The sequence below is a fragment of the Gekko japonicus genome, unplaced genomic scaffold (genome assembly GCF_001447785.1).
Source record: "Gekko japonicus isolate JY-2015 unplaced genomic scaffold, Gekko_japonicus_V1.1 scaffold487, whole genome shotgun sequence".
Taxonomy (NCBI): domain Eukaryota; kingdom Metazoa; phylum Chordata; class Lepidosauria; order Squamata; family Gekkonidae; genus Gekko; species Gekko japonicus.
The window spans coordinates 1006158-1027017 of NW_015177021.1; the positions used below are offsets into that span (position 1 = coordinate 1006158).

The 20860-nt window shown below is 43.8% G+C and overlaps 1 protein-coding gene across 1 annotated transcript in view; it reads right to left on the reverse strand.

Moving 5' to 3' along the window:
- The window catches only part of ADAMTSL1 (ADAMTS like 1), a gene marked incomplete at its 5' end in the record, with an annotated part of 302880 nt that overhangs the window by 241570 nt on the left and 40450 nt on the right, over positions 1-20860 (reverse strand). Inside the window, one exon of the mRNA XM_015427776.1 lies at positions 3150-3386. Coding sequence (XP_015283262.1) covers positions 3150-3386 — 237 coding nt within the window. The remainder of the gene's footprint in view (positions 1-3149; positions 3387-20860) is intronic.

Sequence of the window (20860 nt, forward strand, 5' to 3'; positions counted from 1 at the left end):
GGATTGACTACTTCCTATATTCAGCTGAGCAATTCCCTCCATCCATCTTGATATAAGTGGCCATGAAGAACATGGGTCGAGCATTGATGTGGCAGGCTAGATTCCTCTAAGCAGTTAGTCTAAATCCTCAGGTTACAATAACTGAAATTCATCCACACAATACTGACTGAACAGCACACTAATGACGTTCTGGGAATGAACTGTTGAATGAGTGGGGTCTAGGTTATGCTAGTGTGAATTCATCTGCATACTGCCTAGCGAACACATCACAGTCAGCCTCAAAATGGTCTGGGGACAAATGCAAAAGCTTGGAACAGCTCAGCTGAATTGCTTCATGCCCATACAATGGTGATGGGATAGTAAGCTCACTTGAGTCTCATCACAGCCACAGAAAATGCATTCAGTCACATTTGGATCAAAGGTTCCTCCATGGATGCTCTAGTAGTTCTGCTGATCCATTGCTGAAGAGGCTCTTTGGAACAGTAGAGAACATCTAGGACTTTATTGGGCCTCCGCATTCCCTGAATATCTAAAGGTGTATATGCCTGGGAAGGTCATAACATATAGGATGGCAGTCCCCAAGTGTCAACTCTCCAGCCAGAGTGAGCTTCTCAAACCAGAGGGAAGCACAGCTATGATAGACCACAGTGAGTTCAGAACTCACATCAGGAAAATGGCTAATTCTGCATTTTTAGAAAATAGTCAAGTACTCTAATGTGGTATTTCTAACAGAAACCAAGTTGCACTACCTTCCAAATGGGAATGGCATGGGAATCCATAAAACACCATTCCTACACTATTCCTACACTAGTCCCCGCATATGCTCTATTCCTCCTTAAACAGAAACGCGTGAAAATAATTATATGTCCTTTGATGGTGGGTGTTCTTTATTAGCAGGTTTCTGAGGAAAGGCTTTTCTCAGAAAGGTGTGGCTTGCAGCAGTTGGACCTAAAGGCAGTCCGGCTTCAATCCAATATGATCTGGCAAATAGCTTGTTAGTTGTGTGATACTAGAGAACAATCCAAATTCACATCTTGTCCTAAACTACAGCATATTGGACAAATAATAGTGTTTCTTTAAAAAACAATAAAAAACAACCCATAGCCCCCAGAGTCTCTCATTAATAAGTTGCACTGCAGCCAATAATGGGGTTCCCTGAATATATAAAGGTTGCTTCTCAGAAAGGCCATTATGTCCTCTGATGAAACCGAGAGACATGTCCCTGTTTCAGTTAATTAACAGACAAGCTGAGATAAGTGAGGCTACACCGTACGTCACATTCCATTTAGCTTAAACATCTCCCTTAACAATAAAGACATGTGCCAGGTCAGACCACAACACTGACGAGAAAGAGAGCTGGGGGGAAAACAAACCAAAGAAAGAGAAAGGAAATTCAGCGCAAATGTTAATAAAATGTCAAGAATTATGCAGGATTATGGATGGGCAGAGCTGTGAAACTTGGAAGTGGACCCATGGTAAAGTTCAGAGAAGTATGGATCCAAAGTTTTCTTTTTTCTAAATCCAGTGATTTGGTACAGATTCATATTTACATAGCCAAAACCTGATGAGACTGAGGTTTAGAAGAAATAACTCTGTAGAAACACAATTGTATTATAATTCATGTATCAATCAGGAATCCAGCTATCAATTCAGATCTTCGTCAGAGTCAACAATGAATGGCTACAGGAGAGGGTCTTCTCTGTCCTGGCACGCTGATTGTAGAGATCACTTCTAGAGATGAGCGGATTCCCTCAGCTCTGTCTCTACCAACCCACAGGTGGGAAATGCTCATCCACAAACTTCAACAATATGTTTTTCCCTCAGTGTCTACCTTTGGCAGAGAACTTTATTAATAGGGTTACCAGGCCGCAGGCCGCAACCCCCAGAGGCATTTTGGGGGTGGGGACTGACATGCTGATGTCACTTCTGGTGAAATCCAGAAGAGACATCCTGACCAGTGTTCCCTCTAAGCTGAGTTAGTGTGAGCTAGCTCACAGTTTTTAAGCCTCCGGCTCACACATTTTTGCCTTAGCTCAGGAAGGATGGTTCCAAGCAAACTAATTTATGCAGTAGCCAAATCACTGGCTCACAACTTTAATGCCAGTAGCTCACAAAGTAGAGTTTTTGCTCACAGGACTTCACAGCTTAGAGGGAGCATTGATCCTGACTGGGGGTGCTTTCCCTCCAATGTCAAAACATTACTTCTGGTTTGTGCAAGAAGTGACAGACATGCATCAGTTCAATGCCTTTTCCCCTCACTTTCCTTTCACTGGCCTTTCACAGGTTCTCCTGGTGCCTATGCTAATATCTTTCAGGCACCAGGTGTCCATCATATATAAAAGGATTTATAGCTAGTTTTTATCAATGTTGCTTTCGTTTTGAATAGTTACTGCTTTTGCTCAATGATTGCTAGTTGCATCTACACACTACAACTACACACAAGGTAGACTCCTGATCAGATAGCAGTTTTTTACCACAACAGTTGAGGCTGTCAGGCAGCTTTGTGCCTGACATGGCCAAGTCAATGCACTTTGCAGCAGCCTTTGCCCAGTGTGAGAACTAAGCTTTCTCTATTGTCTATTGAGGCATGTATCCCCTGATAGTCTGGTCATTAAAGTGTCCTTTCGCATTGATGCTTGCAGTTTATCCCCTTTTTCCATCTGTGCAATCAGATGTATCCTTTCGATGACCAGTACTGGCTGGATTGCACTACCTGCTTTTTGCACCTGTGCAGTCAAGGCTATCTATTCAAGAAACGAGCATAAGAAATGGTGGCAAGTTTATCTGGTACATTAGTAGTAAACCTCAGTTGAAAAATCTCAACCTGAATTTGTTTTCTTTTAATTATGTGCCTTTTAATAAAATTCGAAGCAGGTGACAGATGAATGGTGGTGGCTGTGAAAAAGCACTGTAATTCTATAAGAAAGCATCATAACCATACAAATGGTACATCTAAATTAATCTGGACACATCTGAACAGCTTGCCAAACAATCGGCTCCACACTCATAACTGAGGAGATGAGTTGAACTGGCGGATGTTTACAAATGCCTACAAATAAGATAACAGACTGTGAGTGTAGAAGTAAAGAACAAAGGGAAAGGAAAATGTACAGAAAAGAGGAAAAGCAACACAAGAATTCTGCCCTTACCTGACACAAGCCACTGATGCACATATCTAGTGACTCAGTGTAACATCGGGTGCCATCCAAGACTTTAGGTGCCAGTTCCACAACAAGACTTGTCCCTTTGGCCTGGCATTTTAATGAGCATGGGTTGTCAGGATCATTAAAGACAGGAAGCCATTCGTAAAACTGTCCCTGATACTTGACATCGTTATGTGCTGAACACTGCTGGGTACGGAAATCACCTGATTCCGGAGGGCAATCCTGAGGAAAGAAAGAACAAATTCAGAAGGTCAGACAGAACTAGCTAATTGCTGCATTTATAACACAATGTGCTTAAATGTTGACTGGGCATAGACAACAAAGTGACACAAACAGTACCAGCAGCTGATGAGGTAGAGCAGATGTTGAAGCCTGAGGGCTTAACTAGGGGCCCACTGATAGGCCCTACTGTGAAGTAATTATGTTTCTTCTGCAACACAAATATTCAGTGACACATTACAAACTAACAACTGCCATTTGCCACAGCAAACTTCACCAGCCATGAATCTTTGCCATGATACGTTCATACCAGCAGCCCCTTGTGACCCCAGGGTGATGGGACCCACATAGAGTAATAATCATGCAGGTCAGGGACTGCATTGAGGTAGAGGGAGAAATCAGTCTCATACCTATTGCAACAAGGGAGATACACCTGTGTGTGAGAGAGGAGAGGTGGGTTGGAGCCCTTCTCAACCAACGCACAAGGCTATTTGTCCACACAAATCCTTTGACTCCAAAAATCAACTTTCTCGGGCTATTGGGGGAGGGGAAAGTGGCAATGATCCGCAATCTCTATGCCAAAAGATCCATCATGTATTTGTCTCCAGCAATAGACACACACATCAGCCAAAATATCCCAATGCCATTATCAATAAGGATTCTTAAGTTAAGTGCTGCTGAGCAGTGACTGGAGCAGGACTGAAGTACAACAAATTGATTTGTTTGCCACTCTAACAAAACCACTAGTTGCTCAGTATTTCATTCGTACTACTACTAAGAAACACATACAGACCAAGGCAATGTTTCTTTTTCCTTTGTAAAGGGGGGGGGAGAATCGCTTGATTCAAGTGTTTGTTTATTTAAGCATTCTTTTGCTAGCATTTCTTTCCAAAATGACCCAAATCAGTCCACGAAGCAATGCAAGCCAGAAAAACGCTCTGTATATTTGTATTACTTCAACCTGACTAATGCAAGCAGAGATTTTACAATCCACAGAATCAGCAAGTCTTCAGGAGATTTTTTTTTTTAAAAAAAGATGCTGTTCATGACTTGTTCTTAAAAAATCCTGGTGGAGGTCTCAGTGAAATTTTGGGTGCAAGCATCAATTCTTTTTTTGTGCCAAATTATTGTTTTTCTGTTAATAAAGACTGTGCACATCTTTTGCTAGATCTCTTGGGATAGACAAATGTTTTCTATAAAGTCACAGATAAATGTTTCGTCCAGTTTTCAGTAGTCTCTTGAATTCAGGCTCATTCACAGAGATGTGTAAATAACTATTTGGTTATACATCCATTATTGTAGTGCTTCTCTACAGCATTTCCTGTGCACAAACATATGTAACTTATCTTATACTGAAAGATCAAAGTGGATAGCCATGTTGGTCTGGATTCTAACTTTATTCTATCTTATATTGAGTCGTTAATATTGGTCCACCTAGCTTAGCATTGTCTACCATGACTGAGAGAAGCTTTAAAGGGTCTCATGCAGGAGACCTGGAGGAAGAGGAGGAGAGCTGGATATATACCCCACCCTTCATTTGGAGTCTCAGAGCAGCTTACAAACTCCTTCCCTTCCTCTCCCCACAACAGAAACCCTGTGAAGTAGGTGGGGCTGAGAGAGCTCTGAGAGAATTGCTCTTGAGAGAACAGCTCTGAGAGAACTGTGACTGATCCAAAGTCACCCAGCTAGCTGCATGTGGAGGAGTGAGGAATCAAACCCAGTTCTCCAGGTTAGAGTCCACCACTCTTAACCACTACACCAAACTGGCTCTGAATGTGGACTGAATGTGGGACTTCGGACAAGCAAAGCATGTGATTCACACTGAACTGATGTTTATGTATAGACACAGTATTATGTGTTGATAATCACAAGTGGGAATTAAGATTGCTGGGGAAAAGATCAACAACCTCAGATATGCAGACGATACCACTCTAATGGCAGAAAGTGAAGAGGACCTTAAGAGCCTCTTGCTCAGGGTAAAAGAGGAGAGCGCAAAAGTGGGCTTGAAGCTCAACATCAAAAAAACTAAGATCATGGCATCCGGCCCCATCACTTCTTGGCAAATAGAAGGGGAAGTCGTGGAAGTAGTGACAGACTTCACGTTCCTGGGATCCCAGATCACCGCAGACTGTGACTGCAGCCATGAAATTAAAAGATGCCTGCTCCTTGGGAGGAAAGCGATGGCGAACCTAAACAGCATGATAAAAAGTAGAGACATCACCCTGCCAACAAAAGTCTGCATGGTCAAAGCAATGGTATTCCCAGTAGTCATGTATGGCTGAGAGAGTTGGACTATAAGGAAGGCCGAGCGCCAAGAATAGATTCGTTTGAACTATGGTGCTGGAGAAGACTCTTCAGTCAATCCTAAAAGAAATCAACCCTGACTGTTCCCTGGAAGGCCAGATGATGAAACTGAAGCTCAAATACTTTGGCCACCAAATGAGAAGGGAGCACTCACTGGAGAAGACCCTGATGCTGGGAAAGATTGAAGGTCAAAGAAGACGGGGATGGCAAAGGATGAGATGGTTAGACAGTGTCATCGATGCAACGAACATGAAATTGAGCAAACTTCAGAGGACGGCGGAATACAGGAGGGCCTGGCGGGATCTAGTCCATGGGGTCGTGAAGAGTCGGACTCGACTGTGCGACTGAACAACAACAACAACAACAAATACTTCAAATTTATGTAGTGAATTCAGTGTTCAAACTGTTTCATATATATTACCTTGTACCCCTTGGGGACTTACAACATCCATGCTGAGGCCACTCTGGGGTCAAGTTCCCCGTGTCAGCCATAGGGCTATCCAAATCATTAGGGTCCCCAAACATGTGGTAGGTTCTATACTTTATTTAGTTTTTGATATACAACAAATGCTGTAAGGTTCATTGGTGAACATTTCTGTAACTCATTTGCCATGGAATGACCATCACTTGGTGGAGTTTATGCTCACACAAACTTGGAACTTCTGTAAGATGGTTCATCTTTGCAGACAGATGGACCCAGATGGGTTCCTCATGGCCCTTGGGGATTTTCTTGCTGATATGGCAGGCATGCTGATGAACTGGATCAACACCTAACATCGGGGGATGAGTCAGGTCATGATTGTCCTAGGTGCCCTCTGCCATCTCACAGAGCCCATTCTGCTCATGGTTTACTGAAGAGCTAGGCTCAATGAAGCAGACAGGCAGATGACTAGAACACAACAGGAGAAAAACTTGTGACAAACAGATGCCTACTCTGTGGCAATGACGGTAGCAAACTGTTCATATTTTTCTGCCATCATTGCATCAGTGCACACCCATCTAGCTGAGATATTCTGGATGGTGAAGGAGATGCCTGGCCCTTGATGACTGCGTAGAGTCAGAAAAATCAGTAGCTAAATGTGACATGTTTGTTAGTTATTTTGTGGATAATTACTCATATATGTCATGACTTCAATGCCACTATTTCTGCAAAACAATTCCAGAATGTTATCAGAGCACTCCTTAACTGCAGTTACTTGAATGATTTTCAGTTATTGCAGCTGTGGAGGTTGACAAGCTCCCTGGTCTAACACATCTTAATTCAACTTTTGTGTCTCATGGCTTATAACATTTAGATGGATGGAACTGCTCATTTGATTTCATGAGTCAGTGAATGCTTCACGAAATGAGCAGGCACTGTAGCCATCATTGAAATAGACAGGTGTGAAGCCCATTCCTGGACACTAATTATGCAGGTGCAGGCTATAGGGAACTACTGTTGGTTGACAGCAAATATACCTGCACTGTGTGAGATGGCGTGCTGGAGGCTGACAAACTCCAGGTTTCTTAGATGAAATGGATTAGCTAATTCCATTTGAATCCAGCTTCTGGACTGATTTTGGTACTTCAACTACCTTGGTCACCTGATTGACTCTTTGCTGGGAGACAGACAAGGGAAATGCAGCCCTTTTGATTCTCTTGTATCTCTCATCAGCTTTTGATATCATTGGTGAAAGTTGGGTGAGTCCTATCCCTATGTGACCACTCCACTGAGCAAATTTGGAAGCCTTCCTCAAGTCTAATAAGCTTTCCTTCAACTTAAGTGGTTCTTTTGTTGGGGGAAGAGCCTATTAAGATGAAGGAAGGCTCCTTAGGCTGAAGAAAATCTCCTTAGAGGACAGTGGGATCCAACTCAATATCCTTCTGGAGCAGCTGGCCAAGATGAGCATTAGAGCCACAATGCTCTGGTGTTATTGTTACTTTCTGGCAGACAGGTTTCTAATAGATATGACTAAATGGCTTCTGAAGCTATGGAATTGGAGAAGAAAGGAAGCTCAATAGCTCCCTCTGCTTCACCCACATGCCTTAGTTCTCTTTACTCTCAGAGCCTGTCATGTCTTTGTGGTGTGGGAGCTGCACTATATACTGCGTTAATAATCACCAGCCCCCCAGAATCTGTGATAACTGGAGAGGCGCCTTGCCTTGTTAGCACTGACACAATTTCAGGAGTGGTGATTCTGTCATGGGAAGCCACCACATTGTGGATTCTTCCCATGAGGCCCAGAGTTTCTGACATTACTTCAGCAGTTGAACAGCTCTCACACTATAAAGATAACCTCAGAATGGGTCTTCAGTTAACATCCCCCTTCCCAAACCCACAGCTGTCAATCCTAGTTTGAGTTTAATTTGGGTTCTGTTATTTTTGGCAAAAAAAAAGGCAGGGAAACTTCATTAAAACAACTAACAGGGAGAAAAGGAATACAACTGTCATGTGTGTTGTGTTCTGTGGTATTCTCCTTTGACCTCTGTCTCACTCCATGGCAAGATATACAGGCTGTCCCCATAGTGGAGGAAGGGAAATGTAGAAGTTTGATATTGAAATATATGGAGAAGTACAGTAAGTAGGAAGAATGAGTCATATCTATTGCATGGCTTCTCATGTTCCAAGATACCCGTAAGTGGTTTATTTTTAGTTGTTGTTGTTTCACTTTATAAGCTACTGCTGAGGGAGTTCTGTCTCTTGGATGTCTTAGGTACATACAGCACCATCTTGTCTGGAAGACCTTCTCTCTCACACCACATTTACAATAATTTAAAACATAAGAAAGCACAAATACGAAGGCTGCGGTCACACGGAGCATTAGCCACGCTACTGAGACGGAAGATAGGCGGATTTTCCGGGCGCGATCACACTGCAAGATCTGGAAAGCATAGAGTTCCCGTGGCGAACCTGAGGCTTCCCGCCGAAGATGCGGAGTTAAAAACTAGTACCTCGGAGGTACTAGTTTCCGGAAACCGCGGGGCAAGGGCTGGCGTCTGATCGCGTTTCTGGTGGTGGCATCCGGCGCCCGCCCATGTCCCTTCGCAAACAGGGTTCCCCCCCAGTCTCCACAAGATGCGCACAAGCACCCAACGGCGCATGCGCACAAAGAGGAAGGCAAAAGTGCCGTTTCGGCTTAAAAAAATAAATGACCCAGTTTGTCACGGCAGCGGTGCCTAGCCATTGCTTGTGTGATCGCGCCGCGACACTTCTTTGCCGCACTGCAGGATCGTCGTGTGATTGCCACCCTCGTTTACCCGCCGGCACTGAGGGAAAGACCCGTGGTGTGCCGCCGGCATGTCGGATCGCGTAATCGCAGATCAAACCGTGCCGGGGCAATTAGCCATGCCTCCCCCCCGTAATATCCGGCCCGTGTGTCAGGGGCCTAAGAAGCACAGTGATTGCCCCCTAGCAAAAAAGGAAGAAAGTGCTGATCTAGAGCCCTGTATAAGATACAATGTGTGCACAGAAGAATGTGTATACAGGGGTACCTGTTGCCTCTGTTAAGGGGTAGTTCCTAAGGAGACAGGATCTCAGTAGAACTTCTACTCCCATAAGAAGAAATCTCATTAGGGTGAAAGGCTGCAGTTCTCAAACATAGCTCCTCATGAACAGTTTGAGGATGACGGGACTAGAATTGGCTAAGTAAATTAAGTATTTCAGGAGCTGCACACATCACCTTGCCTGTGCTTAGGAGAACAAAAATGCAACTAAGTTGCTCATCTTGAAGGCAAGCTTATTCTGTATTTCCTTGTAGCTGAATGAGAATGAGCTTGGGTCAGCCACAGTTTTAGAAACTGTTAAGGCAACATGGTGTGAGTGCTCTGTATGAACATTCAGTGGGTGGAAACTAATCAGCTGGATTGGGTCTGCATTGTCACTGCATGTAAACAACCAGAGAAACCACTAAAGCAAGTCTCTCTCCCTGGTGTTCTCCCCCTCATTCCATGAGGGTATATAGCTCAGTTTAATAGCTTGGCTTATACCAGCAATCACAGAGCCAAGCTGGATCTCTTGTTTGGTTCTGGCTTGGCTCAACCTACAAAACTTTCCAGCTCACACTGATTTATTTTTACAAAGACAAAAGGTCCAGTAAAGCGTACAGATATACAGAACCCTCTCGTATTGCTTTCTCACAATTCAATAGGATTGCTTGAGCCATTTGTTTTTATTTTTAACTAAAGGAAGGGGGGAAATGCATGGTTAACCTAGCACATTCTCAGGACACTGCGGGTGATCAGGACCAAAGTTAAATACTACAGGTCTTTTATTTCCATGATTGAAATAATAACACAGATTTAAAATAGCCAAGTGTATGTTTAGAAAAGTTTCCTGTGAAACTTGAATCTGTTTGAAGGAAAAATATAAGCACTCAAAAAAGTTTAGAAGCATACAAATGTTGCCCTGCAAGGCACTTAATGTGCTCTTATGGACTTTATAACCCATAAGTGATAAAATGGACTGTGCAAACATATGCTTAAGGGGCTGTATTGCTTGGTGACCCAATGTGATGCCAGTTGAGAATGCACACCTAAGAGAAGAAAATCTTCCAGTTGCTGTTCCAGTTGGTTCTTCAAGGTTATCTGCCCTCTTGCCTGCTGTGAGATGAAGCAGTTCCATAAGCCTGCACAAAGCCTCAGACGCCATGCCATGGCACAAGGACAAAGAGCTCCGAATGCCACGAGGAGCTCCCTCTGTCACACGCAGGCAACCTCCCTCATCTACCTGCAAGACTGCACGTAACTGATTCTACACATGGTTGCTTGGAAACTAATCTCTCACCCATCAACAGGTTCTAAGCCCATCAAGAAACAATACCCCTAGCTTGGTGACTCATACCCTCTTCATCCAGTTGCCACTCTCCAGTCCAAGTTACTAGCTCTCAATATTGACCACTGCTTAGTTCCCCTCCCCTCTTCCTGCCGGCCAATAGCATGTTTTTGGGATGGACTAGTAGGAGGTGGGCCAAGACATGTGACCAGCCTGGCACAACCCCCCAAGCCCTCCCCTTAAAAGGGACACCCAGCCATGTGCTCGCTCTCGTGCTCTCCCCCCCCCCAACGACCTCTATAATCTCTGCTTCTTGAAACTTGTGGCCATCTGGTCACCCCACCCTGCCTCAAGACTCTGGAACTGCAGCCAAAGTCTCCACGTGCTTTCTGCTGGTTCAGTCTGCATGCTTCCTTTTCCTAGCATAATTCCCATTTTTCTAGTATTCCCTTATTTTTCCATTTGGAAGACTTCATCTCTACAGGATCAGGTAAAAGTGTTGCCAAACCAACAAAACCCCTGCTAAAGCAAATGTGCTATCCCAATCTCTCTAAGTTTCTTAGCCCTGTATAATTGTGTGTATGTTTGTGTAATATTTCAATGTGTATAAAATACAGTAAAAGACATTGATTTGAACTAATATCAGCCTGCTTGTCTGTTACTAGTGCTCTGGATAAGTGGCAACCTCTGTATATACAGGTGAAAGCTCCCTTTGCCGATGGCTTATTAATAATAATTCATAATTCCCCAATATTGATAACAATTTAGAGCAATTTGGCTAACACTTATGCCATTGCCCCCAAAGCAGGAGTGAATGAATTTCAATCACCAGTGCGGAAGGCCAGCACAAACATAAATTGTTCGCTCCCAGCTAAGTTCAAAAATCTTATGGCCCACTACAAGCATCTTGAGATTACTTATCCACTTCAGACGATGAGTGGCCACACCGAAGTATAAAATACTGTCGGCGTATACTGCAGTATTGTAGGCTGCAGGAAGGTTGTAGGCACCAAGGACAGTGCTCTTATCACCTGCTCTGCCCACACCGCACCCTCTGGATTCATCAGTTGATTGCAGGTAGAATTAAGTAACCCAAGTATAAGTATATGCTGTTTTCCACAGGCAGATCACCAGCTGGAGTGCTGTCCAAACCCACCCTCACTTCTGAGCTCTCTTTAATGTTTAATAAATCAAGGAGGAGTGACCTATTAAATATTTTTTTCTTGGGTTCATGAGTCTTCAGGCAGCATGTTTTTCACACACAGACTAACCCTGAAGTAGTTTCTGTCACTTAAGGGTAGAGAGATGATTTTTCCAGGAATGTCGACATCATGGTAGGGAGGGAATATCTGCAACTTTTAACCTTTTGTTCCACATCTAAATTTATTTGGTGGATTTTAAAACATAACATGTGTTATCTGTAACTCAGTTACAAGCTGATGCTTAATTCAGAGTAGCCACTAACCTTTTATCACATATTTATATTCCACTAAGTGAAAAAAACCTGATTCACTAAGACTAAATGAAGTCTACGTCTCTCTTCTTTATTTAACCCAAGGACAGTTTCCCATTTTACTGTTCTCCCCTTGGGAAACATGGAATAATCAAGGCAACAATTTCTATGACAATGGATAAGTAAAGACCATTTGAGGGTTTTGTGTGTTATGTGCCATCAACTCATTTTCAATTTATTGTGATGCTATGACTTAATGATCTTCCAAATGTCCTTTTGTTAACAGTCTTGCTCAGAACTTGCAAACCGAAAGCCATGGATTCCTTTATTGCATCAATCCAAATCATGCTAGGTCTTCCTCTTTTCCCACTGCCTTCAATTTTTCTCAGCATTATTGTCCAGTGATTCATCTCATGAGGTGACCAAACTACAATAGCCTCAGTTTAGTCATTTTAGCTTTCAGGGCGAATTGAGGCTTGATTTGATGTAGAATCCATTTTGTCTTTTTGGCGGTCTATGGTATCCAGATAACTCTCCTCCAATGAGGTTTACTCAGGGGGAAAAATCTGATATACAAAGAGAACATGGCTCCACCTGTGGATACTTAAATCCGGAGACCTGAGCCATCAGCAAACAAGGCAGATCTTTCTGCAAACCTAAGAAAAGCCCCAGATTTGCAGAAAAATCTGAAATCCTGACAAAATACATTGGGGGTTAACCCCCCACCCATTATAGAAGCAGCACCTGTAGCTTTAAAAACCAAATGCCCTCTCTGTGACCATTGCTAGGCAACCAGAACAGTATTGCCAGCCTTCATATCTTGGTTTCTGTCAGTAAAAGGCAGGAGGAGGAGGAGGCAAGACCCTTACTAGGACTGTTTTGCCTTTCCAGGAAGGACTAACTGCAGCCAGGTCTGCCAGTAACTACCAGGCTACTTGCTACCACTCGACTTGCATGTCTTTCTCAGGCCCAGCTGTTTGTTAATGTTCAATGGCTGCCATGCTATGAAAGCCTGTGCAATGTAATGCTTAGAGTTTCATACTAGAACCTGGGAGACCTAGGTCTGAATCACCATTCCACCATGGTGCTCACTGAGTGACCATGGGCCAGTCACACATCTCAGCCTAACCCATCTGTGAGTATAAAATGGAGGACTGGAGAATGATGTAATCTCCCCACTGTGGAGAAAGGCATGGTACTGTGCAACTGGACCTCACCCAGGAGCTGGCACAACACAACTGGACCCAGCCTGGCTCAGTGACTGGCATCACACAGAGTTTCCTCCGGGAAAGGCTGCCAGGGGGAGGGAAGAATGGAAAGCTGAAGTTAAAGGGTGGATAAAGGTAGACTGGCTGATGGGTGGGAAGGAGAGAAGAAAGCAAGAAAAGAGGTGAGGCTGTAGGGTCTTGCAGGGGAGGGAAAGAGGAACCCTTTCTCTCATTCTCATTTTCTGGCATGTAGATTGTGGTGACCCAATAGAGAGAACTTTCTCTTGATATGCTTCCATAAACAGTGACTGGGGTTGGGGATGGGACACACAAGAATTACTCCTCTAAAGATAAAAATTGTGCTCAAAATATATTGTGATTTTAAATTAAAACAAAACAAAAAAAACCTCTGCTGAATGAAGAAACCTCAGTTCAAATGGAAATAAAAGGACAGCCAACTATAAAAATGGCTAAAACTGAAACTAGATGAGTTCGGAAGCTTGACTTCTGCAACCTTAGGAGCTGGAAAATCAGGATTCAAATAACTTCTGAGCTGTGGACTCAGTGGGTGACTTCAGCAAGTCAACATTTTTCAACTTCTGTATCCTGAAATGGGAGCAGCAATAATAACCCCTCAAAAGTTTATTGTAAAAAATGACAAGATAATTATAAATGGTGAGTACACACAAAGCATTATTGAAATACATGTTACCAATTATAATTATTGCTGCAGGATTCCCTGGCACAGTCATTCCAAGAGGCTAAAAAAGTGAATTTATTCTACATAAATTATTACACTTTTGTGTAAATGGATACCCTGTGGGTTTGGGGCCCAAAGTCTCAGCACCTCACTCTTGTAATTTTAGTTTCCAATAGGCAATTTTTCTCACAACCACAATCATAGGCTCTAGTTTCTTTCAGATTTTTTTTTTTGAAAGAAAAGACTCACTATATACACACATTTCTTTAGAAGATGCGGGATTACAACTACAGTCTGGTCCTGCTTTATTTAGTGCCGTTTTCCTAACAGGTCAGTTCATGAATGAGAATCTATATTGTGCAGCACATAACTTAAAAAAAAAAATTAAATTAGTGCATTGGAGTAATTCATACCGTCAGCCTTTTCTTTTTCTTGAATATCTCCTTAATGTTGGCATCTATTAACCCTTATTCATTATCTCAGATTAATGCTTCCTACAAAACCAGCTTTCACTTAAAAGTTGTTCAGTAATTCCTTGCAGGGGTCATTGGGGGGGGATGCGGGGGGACGCCATCCCCCCGGGTGAGGTGCGGGAGGGCGGGGCCTGGAGCTCCCTGCTGGTGTCCGCTGGAGGTCGCCGCCGGCTGTGGGGAGGACACACTTCCGGTGATGTCAGGGGGTGTGGCATATGCTAATGAGTTAGGCTAATGAGCCCACTAGCTCTTTTTCTACGAAATGACCCCTGCTTACCAGCATAAGCTTTTTAATTTTAATGCTAACACGTTTTTAGCTCTTATGCTAGAAATGTCCCTGGTCACATCAGTGTCTCTTGCTCACATACTCACAAACACCCAAGGTTGCCAGCCTCAAGATGGTGCCTGAAGTTCTTCTAGAATTACAACTGATCTCCAGACTGTAGAGATCAGTTCCCTTGCAGGAAATGGGAGCTTCCGAGGGCAGACTCTATGACATCACATCCCCAGTAAACTCCTTCTGCTCCCTAAATTTCATCCTTCCTGGGCACTGCTCTCAACTGTACCAGAATTTCCCATGATGAAGTTGGCAGCCATGACAACAGTCCTTTTTAACCAAACCGTCTTATCTGCCCCCCACTAGGGTGACACAGAACCGCAGTATTTGATTCCCATTCCAATTTCAATTAATCTGTGAGTTTAGAAAAAAGACAAGGTGAACCCCAGATGTTGGTTGAGGGTGGAGCAAGAAACATTCAAAATTTTTAAATCTCATTTAGCAGGTAAAATGCTAAAATATCATATCAAGTTTTTCTTAAGGCATGTATTTTTGCTCTGGGAAGAGACCAGGAGACTTGGTTTCCCTCCCTGACTCCCTGTTTCTTCCATTCATTTGAATCCAGTTTCATCTTCTCCCCCCACCCCAAGATGGTGATCTATGCAGTTTCATAGAAAGTCTTGGTTATCCATTTTTGAAATACCAGGAAAGGCACATAGTATTTTTTTTATTTGCCAATTTCCTTTTTCATGAATTCAACTCACCGGCTGTTCTGAACGTTCTATGGAGGAGCAGACTCTCTCTTTTGAAGACTGAGCCCCTTGATGCCCAGAGTCCTGGGAGATAAATCAGCTAGAGATGCCAGGAAGGTTGTTGGGAGTATAAAAATTTCATTGTCACTTATGTGAGTACAGAAGGAACCACTTCCCCCCCCCTTGCTCTCAGTGTTTGGAAAGGTACTGAGCACTGCCTTATCTTTGCCTTGTCTGTTAATTCTAAATTTAATTTACAAGGGTGGAGGAATGATGGAAAGTCTGTTAAGTCTAAATTTAATTTACAAGGGAGTGCAGCTTGAAACACTAGACCAAGAGATAAGTTCAGCCAAGGTGGGAATATTACTTAAGCAGGGAAATGGTTATCCTATACAAAACTTTGGGATATTGTCCTGTCTTTATATTATAAAATGGGTAAGAAACGCAACTGTACATCACAGAAGACAAAAATACCTTCCCCTTAGAAACAGGCAAAACCCAGAGAATCTCTAGCTTTCATCCCTTGGCTGAAGATTCCCAGAGGCTTAAATGTGATGCTGGTGGTGCTGGTGATGGAAAGTGCTGTCAAGTCACAGCTGACTTATGGCAACCCAGGTCCCTGCCACACGGGGGGAGGGGGGAAAGGGATGGGCAAAGTGTGGCTTTTTAAAGCCGCACCTAAAGAAACACGCCATGGCGGGATCACATTGATCCCCTGAGCCGCGGCGCATTCCCTCCCCGGCATGATCAGATGCTGGGGGAAGTGACGGAGGGGAACGGGAGACTGCCAAACTGCACATGTCTGAGCATGCGCAGTTCAGGCAGGAGCCAGGGATGCGTCGGCAGAAGAACAGGCCAGCAATCCCAATGCCGGCCTTGATACGGCCGTCCAGGAAAAACCACCTCGGTAGGTGGTTTAGTTTTGCTGTGTCTTTTCGGGGGAAGGGCCGGATCGGGGACGGGTGCGCAACGCTGCCCAGATGTTGCAGTGGGATCGCGCCCGTTTGCTGTGGCCCTGATCCGTCCCTCTCCCGGCCCAAAACCATTCGTGTGACTGGGGCCCCAGTTGGGTTTTCAAGGCAAGAGACATTCAGTGGTGGTTTACCTGCCTCCACCTTGGTCTCCCATCCAACTACTAGTCAAGGCTGACCCTGCCTAGTTTCTGAGACCTGATGAGACAGGGCTAGCCTGGGCCAGCCAGGTCAGGGCAGAGACAAACACATAGAGTGAAAGATATACATGTCCACATGCAGATGTTTCTGCCCAAACTGTAGCAACTTGTTCTAAAATTTATGGATAGAAAAAGGCTGTACCCTGCAGTAATGACAATAAAGAGCCAAAGAAGTCAGATTAACAAATAGTCTCAGACTAGTGCTGACTCATTGCATCAGATTTACATTCTGCTCAATACAGTCACAAATAAACTGGACTTATTAACTTCACTTGCTCATATGGATGCAAGAAAACAACTAGGATAAAAATCAGCAGTAAAGAAATAATAGGGATCTGGGTTCACACTGTGAATTCAAATCTGTGTTTCAACCTAATCAAACTGCCCTGTTTTCCCTTATATGGGAGTTATGCCATATTGGGGTTTAAAGAGAGCAATAGTACAACATCTGGGACATCTATTTACAGATCCCATTATGGAAAATAAACCTAATAAAAGTTTAATGTTTTCCAAGAAATTACAATGCAAAGAGGCTTTTGTTAAAATTTGTTTCTAAAAGGATTCTCTCTACAATTTACAGAAGGAGAGGTGCTAAATGGTTACAGAATTAGAGTGTTGAGAGTCTTCACTGACAAAGAAAAGCCCCTCTACCCAAAAGAACCCATGAGGCCCAAATCAGGAACTGCCCTTCAGTCACTCCCTGTCTTGATCCAGAGATATTGGGAAATCAACTATGAGAAAATGATTTGATTAGGTCCTTCTGCAATCTCCCCTCTGAAGAAAAAGCAATCAATTATGGACTGATTAGAAACATTACAAAATGAGTGACTGGCTGCAAGACAACTAGATAATACTGGTTATAAAGTAATTATAGGAATGGAAGGATCAACTGGTCTCTTTAATTGCTGTGGAGATGGATCTTGTATACGCTAAGGAGTTTAATCTAGATTTCTGTCCTCAAGAATTTGACTTTTCTAATCCTAACCACAAATCCCCCTCTTCAACTGGGAGAAATTCAAATATTTGGAAGATGCTGATTCAGCAGAAGCCCCCAGAAAGCTCTGGTTGATCTTGATGTGATTATAATTTGCCCCACTACCAAAACATGTGTTGTTAGGCACATTGCAAGAGACTTAGATAAGATAGTCCATCATCTAGAGTATTAACACAGGGTTTGTCAATGCAGAGTAAAAATCTGTTAAAAGTAATGTCAGTAAATGGCAATGGTCTTACATGAAGCTTCCATCATAAAATCACTAAGGAGAAGACTGATATATATTTTTAAATAAGAAGCCCACAGAAAATTACAGCATGCCCACCTCATTTACTTTTGTTACTTATAGGCCACCTTTCTCACTTGGACTGAAGGCAGATTACACAGTGAATTAATACAATCAACAAGGTGAGACATTTAATAAACAATAAAATAGGATGTGGGTCACAGAAACAACTAGGGATGGGCACCAACTAGGAAAATGTGATTTGATCCATGGTTCGTGGGGTGCCCGGTTCACGAACCACGAGCTGTCCTGAACTTTTAGGGGCTAAATAAACTGGTTTGGTTTGTTAGGTTTGTGATGCAGTAGAATGGCTCCCTTGTGGGCTAGAGAAACCAAACTTACAGGGGATCTCCAGTTGACTCTCCTCAACCAGCCCTCCAAGTCTGGTGAGGATTTATGGAGTCCCCCAAAGAAGGTGCCCTATCTGCCACTGCTTCCAATGGACTAAAGTCAAGCCAGAGAATCTCTGCAGTAGAAACTTGTGCAAGCCCAGCAGAACCAGAGCATTATATTTATGGCCAGCAGAGGGATGCACTGAAAGGAATGACAGGATTACTCATTGTAAACAATGGGACAGTCTTGAAGGCCCATTTGAGATAATGAGAGCCAATTTATTTGCATGGGCTCCACAAAATAGTTGAAATGAAAATACAGAGTGGATTTTCAATTAATGTCTCTGGGCCAAGTCACACTGCTCTGGGACTGGAATAACAGATCTCAGAGTGGAAAGAAGGTCCCCAGAAATAGAATTAGTACTCTGGGACTGGAATGACAGCCCCCCAAGTGGAATGACAGCCCCTGAGAGTAGCAAAAGTGTTCTGGGAGTGGAATTATGACCTCTGGGAGTTGCAGAAGTGTTCTGGGGCTGGAATGACAGCCCTCCCCAACTGGAATGACAGCCACGGGGAGTAGCAGAACTGTTTTGAGACAGGAATCACAGGTTCCAGAGTGGAATGACAGCCCCCGAGAGTAGCAGAAGTATTCTGGGATGGGAATTACACCCCTCCCCCAACTGGAATGACGGACTCTGGGAGTAGCAGAAGTGTTCTGGGACTGGAATCACAGTGCTGTCCCCAACTGGAATGATGGCCCCTGGGAGTAGCAGAAGTGTTCTAGGAGTGGAATGACAGACCCCAGAGTGGAACGATGGCTCCAGGGATTAGAATTAGGGTGCTGCAACTGTAATCCCTAGATGGGAGCACATCCAGCCTGTGCTGAGGACACTGCACTGGCTGCCAATAGCATACCGAATTCGCTTCGAAGTGCTGGTTCTTACCTTTAAAGCCCTATATGGCCAGGGTCCAACATACCTACGGGACCGCCTTTCTCCGTATATACCCCAGAGAGCCCTGTGGTCTGGGCCTCAAAATCGGTTGACCCTCCCTGGCCCGAGGGAGGCCAGGCTAGCTGCTACTAGGGCTGGGGCCTTTTCGGTGGTGGCCCCACCTGGTGGAACAAGCTCCCAGAGGAGATCAGGGTCCTGCGGGACCTCTCACAGTTCCGCAGGGCCTGCAAGATGGAACTCTTCTGCCAGGCATACAATTAGGGGCTGCCGCCGCTGCCCTAATGCACAGCCCGTAATGTTAACATTGAGCAGCTGCCTCAAGAATGAACAGAATGACATCTAAACACTTTATGTGGAATAACATCGAAGCGCTTTGTTGGAAAGAACTTTATTCGTTTGATTTTTAACTGCTGCCAGTATTCTGATATTTTGTAATGTACTATGACATCTAAACACTTTATGTGGAATAACATCGAAGCACTTAGTTGGAAAGAACTTTATTCGTTTGATTTTTAACTGCTGCCAGTATTCTGATATTTTGTAATGTACTATTTTAAATGCTGTGTTTTAATTCTGTTATTTATGTTTTTAGTTTGTATTGTTGAGTTTGTTGTTGGAAGCTGCCCTGAGCCTGCTTTGCGGGGAGGGCGGGGTATAAACTTGACTATAAATAAATAAATTCGGTATTCTGGATTGAAATCCCTTACATTTTAATTAATGTTAGGTGTGTAGTTATTCACCCATCAGCTCCACCTAAATAGTGGTCCTGCCTGTCAGCGGCTCTATTTCCTTGCAGAGTCATGATATTGGCGTCAGCCACCTCCTCTGTTGACAAGTATAAATCTTGCCCCTGTCCCCCTTCCAATTCCAGCGTCCAGTTCTGCTTCCTTCCTGTCTTCCATGTTCCCATTACACGTCACAAGCTATTTGGGTTCCTCATGCACTTTTGCCCACTCTGTTGACCAGTGCCCCACAGCACCCCAACCAGGGGCTCTCTGTGAAAAATCCTGTTTCATATTCCAGTTCAGGGGTCCCCAACCTTTTTGAGACTGGAGGCACCTTTGGAATTTTGACACAGCATGGTTGGCACTGCCACAAAATGACTGCTGCAGGAGACAGAGCCAGCCAGAAAAGGATGACCACAGCTTGCCTTTGGTCACACAGTGAAGATCCTTGAGATGTGATGGCAGCTGCTGCTAAAGGAATTATTTTAAAAAATCTGCACTGCCAGTCAGAAGTCCTATCTGGCCCCACTCACTTTCTAAAAACACTCGGTGGGTGCCAGGAAAAGTGTTGGTGGGCACCATGGCACCCACAGGCGCCACACTGGGGACACCTGCTCTAGGTTATTTGTCCTTTCCTATATGAAGGTTTCAGTATCTGATCTCTCTATGGCCCATCAAGCTACTTGCCTCTGGCTCACTAGTACCTCAAGCAAAGCCAAACAGTTCTCTGCTTTCAGCCTTCCCTTTGACATCCCTGACATCCACCTCTCAACACACATTCCTACCCATACAGTATTAACTGTTTATTTATTTATCTGATTTATACCCTGCCCTCCCCACTTTACAGCAGGCTCAGGGCGGCTTACACTGGTAAATACAATACAATTAAAATCACATAAAATCATCTAAAACAGGTCAACCATAAACAGTCATAATTTATAAAGTGCCGCATAATAAATAGTTGTTATAAGATGGCATATAAGAGTGTACACAGATCTCACCATCATTCTGCTCAAGATCTTCCTGACAAACGGGAGGCACAGGCTAGGTGTCGAAAAGCAAGGGCCAATTAAAGCTGTTAGTGTGGTGGCGGTTCCTA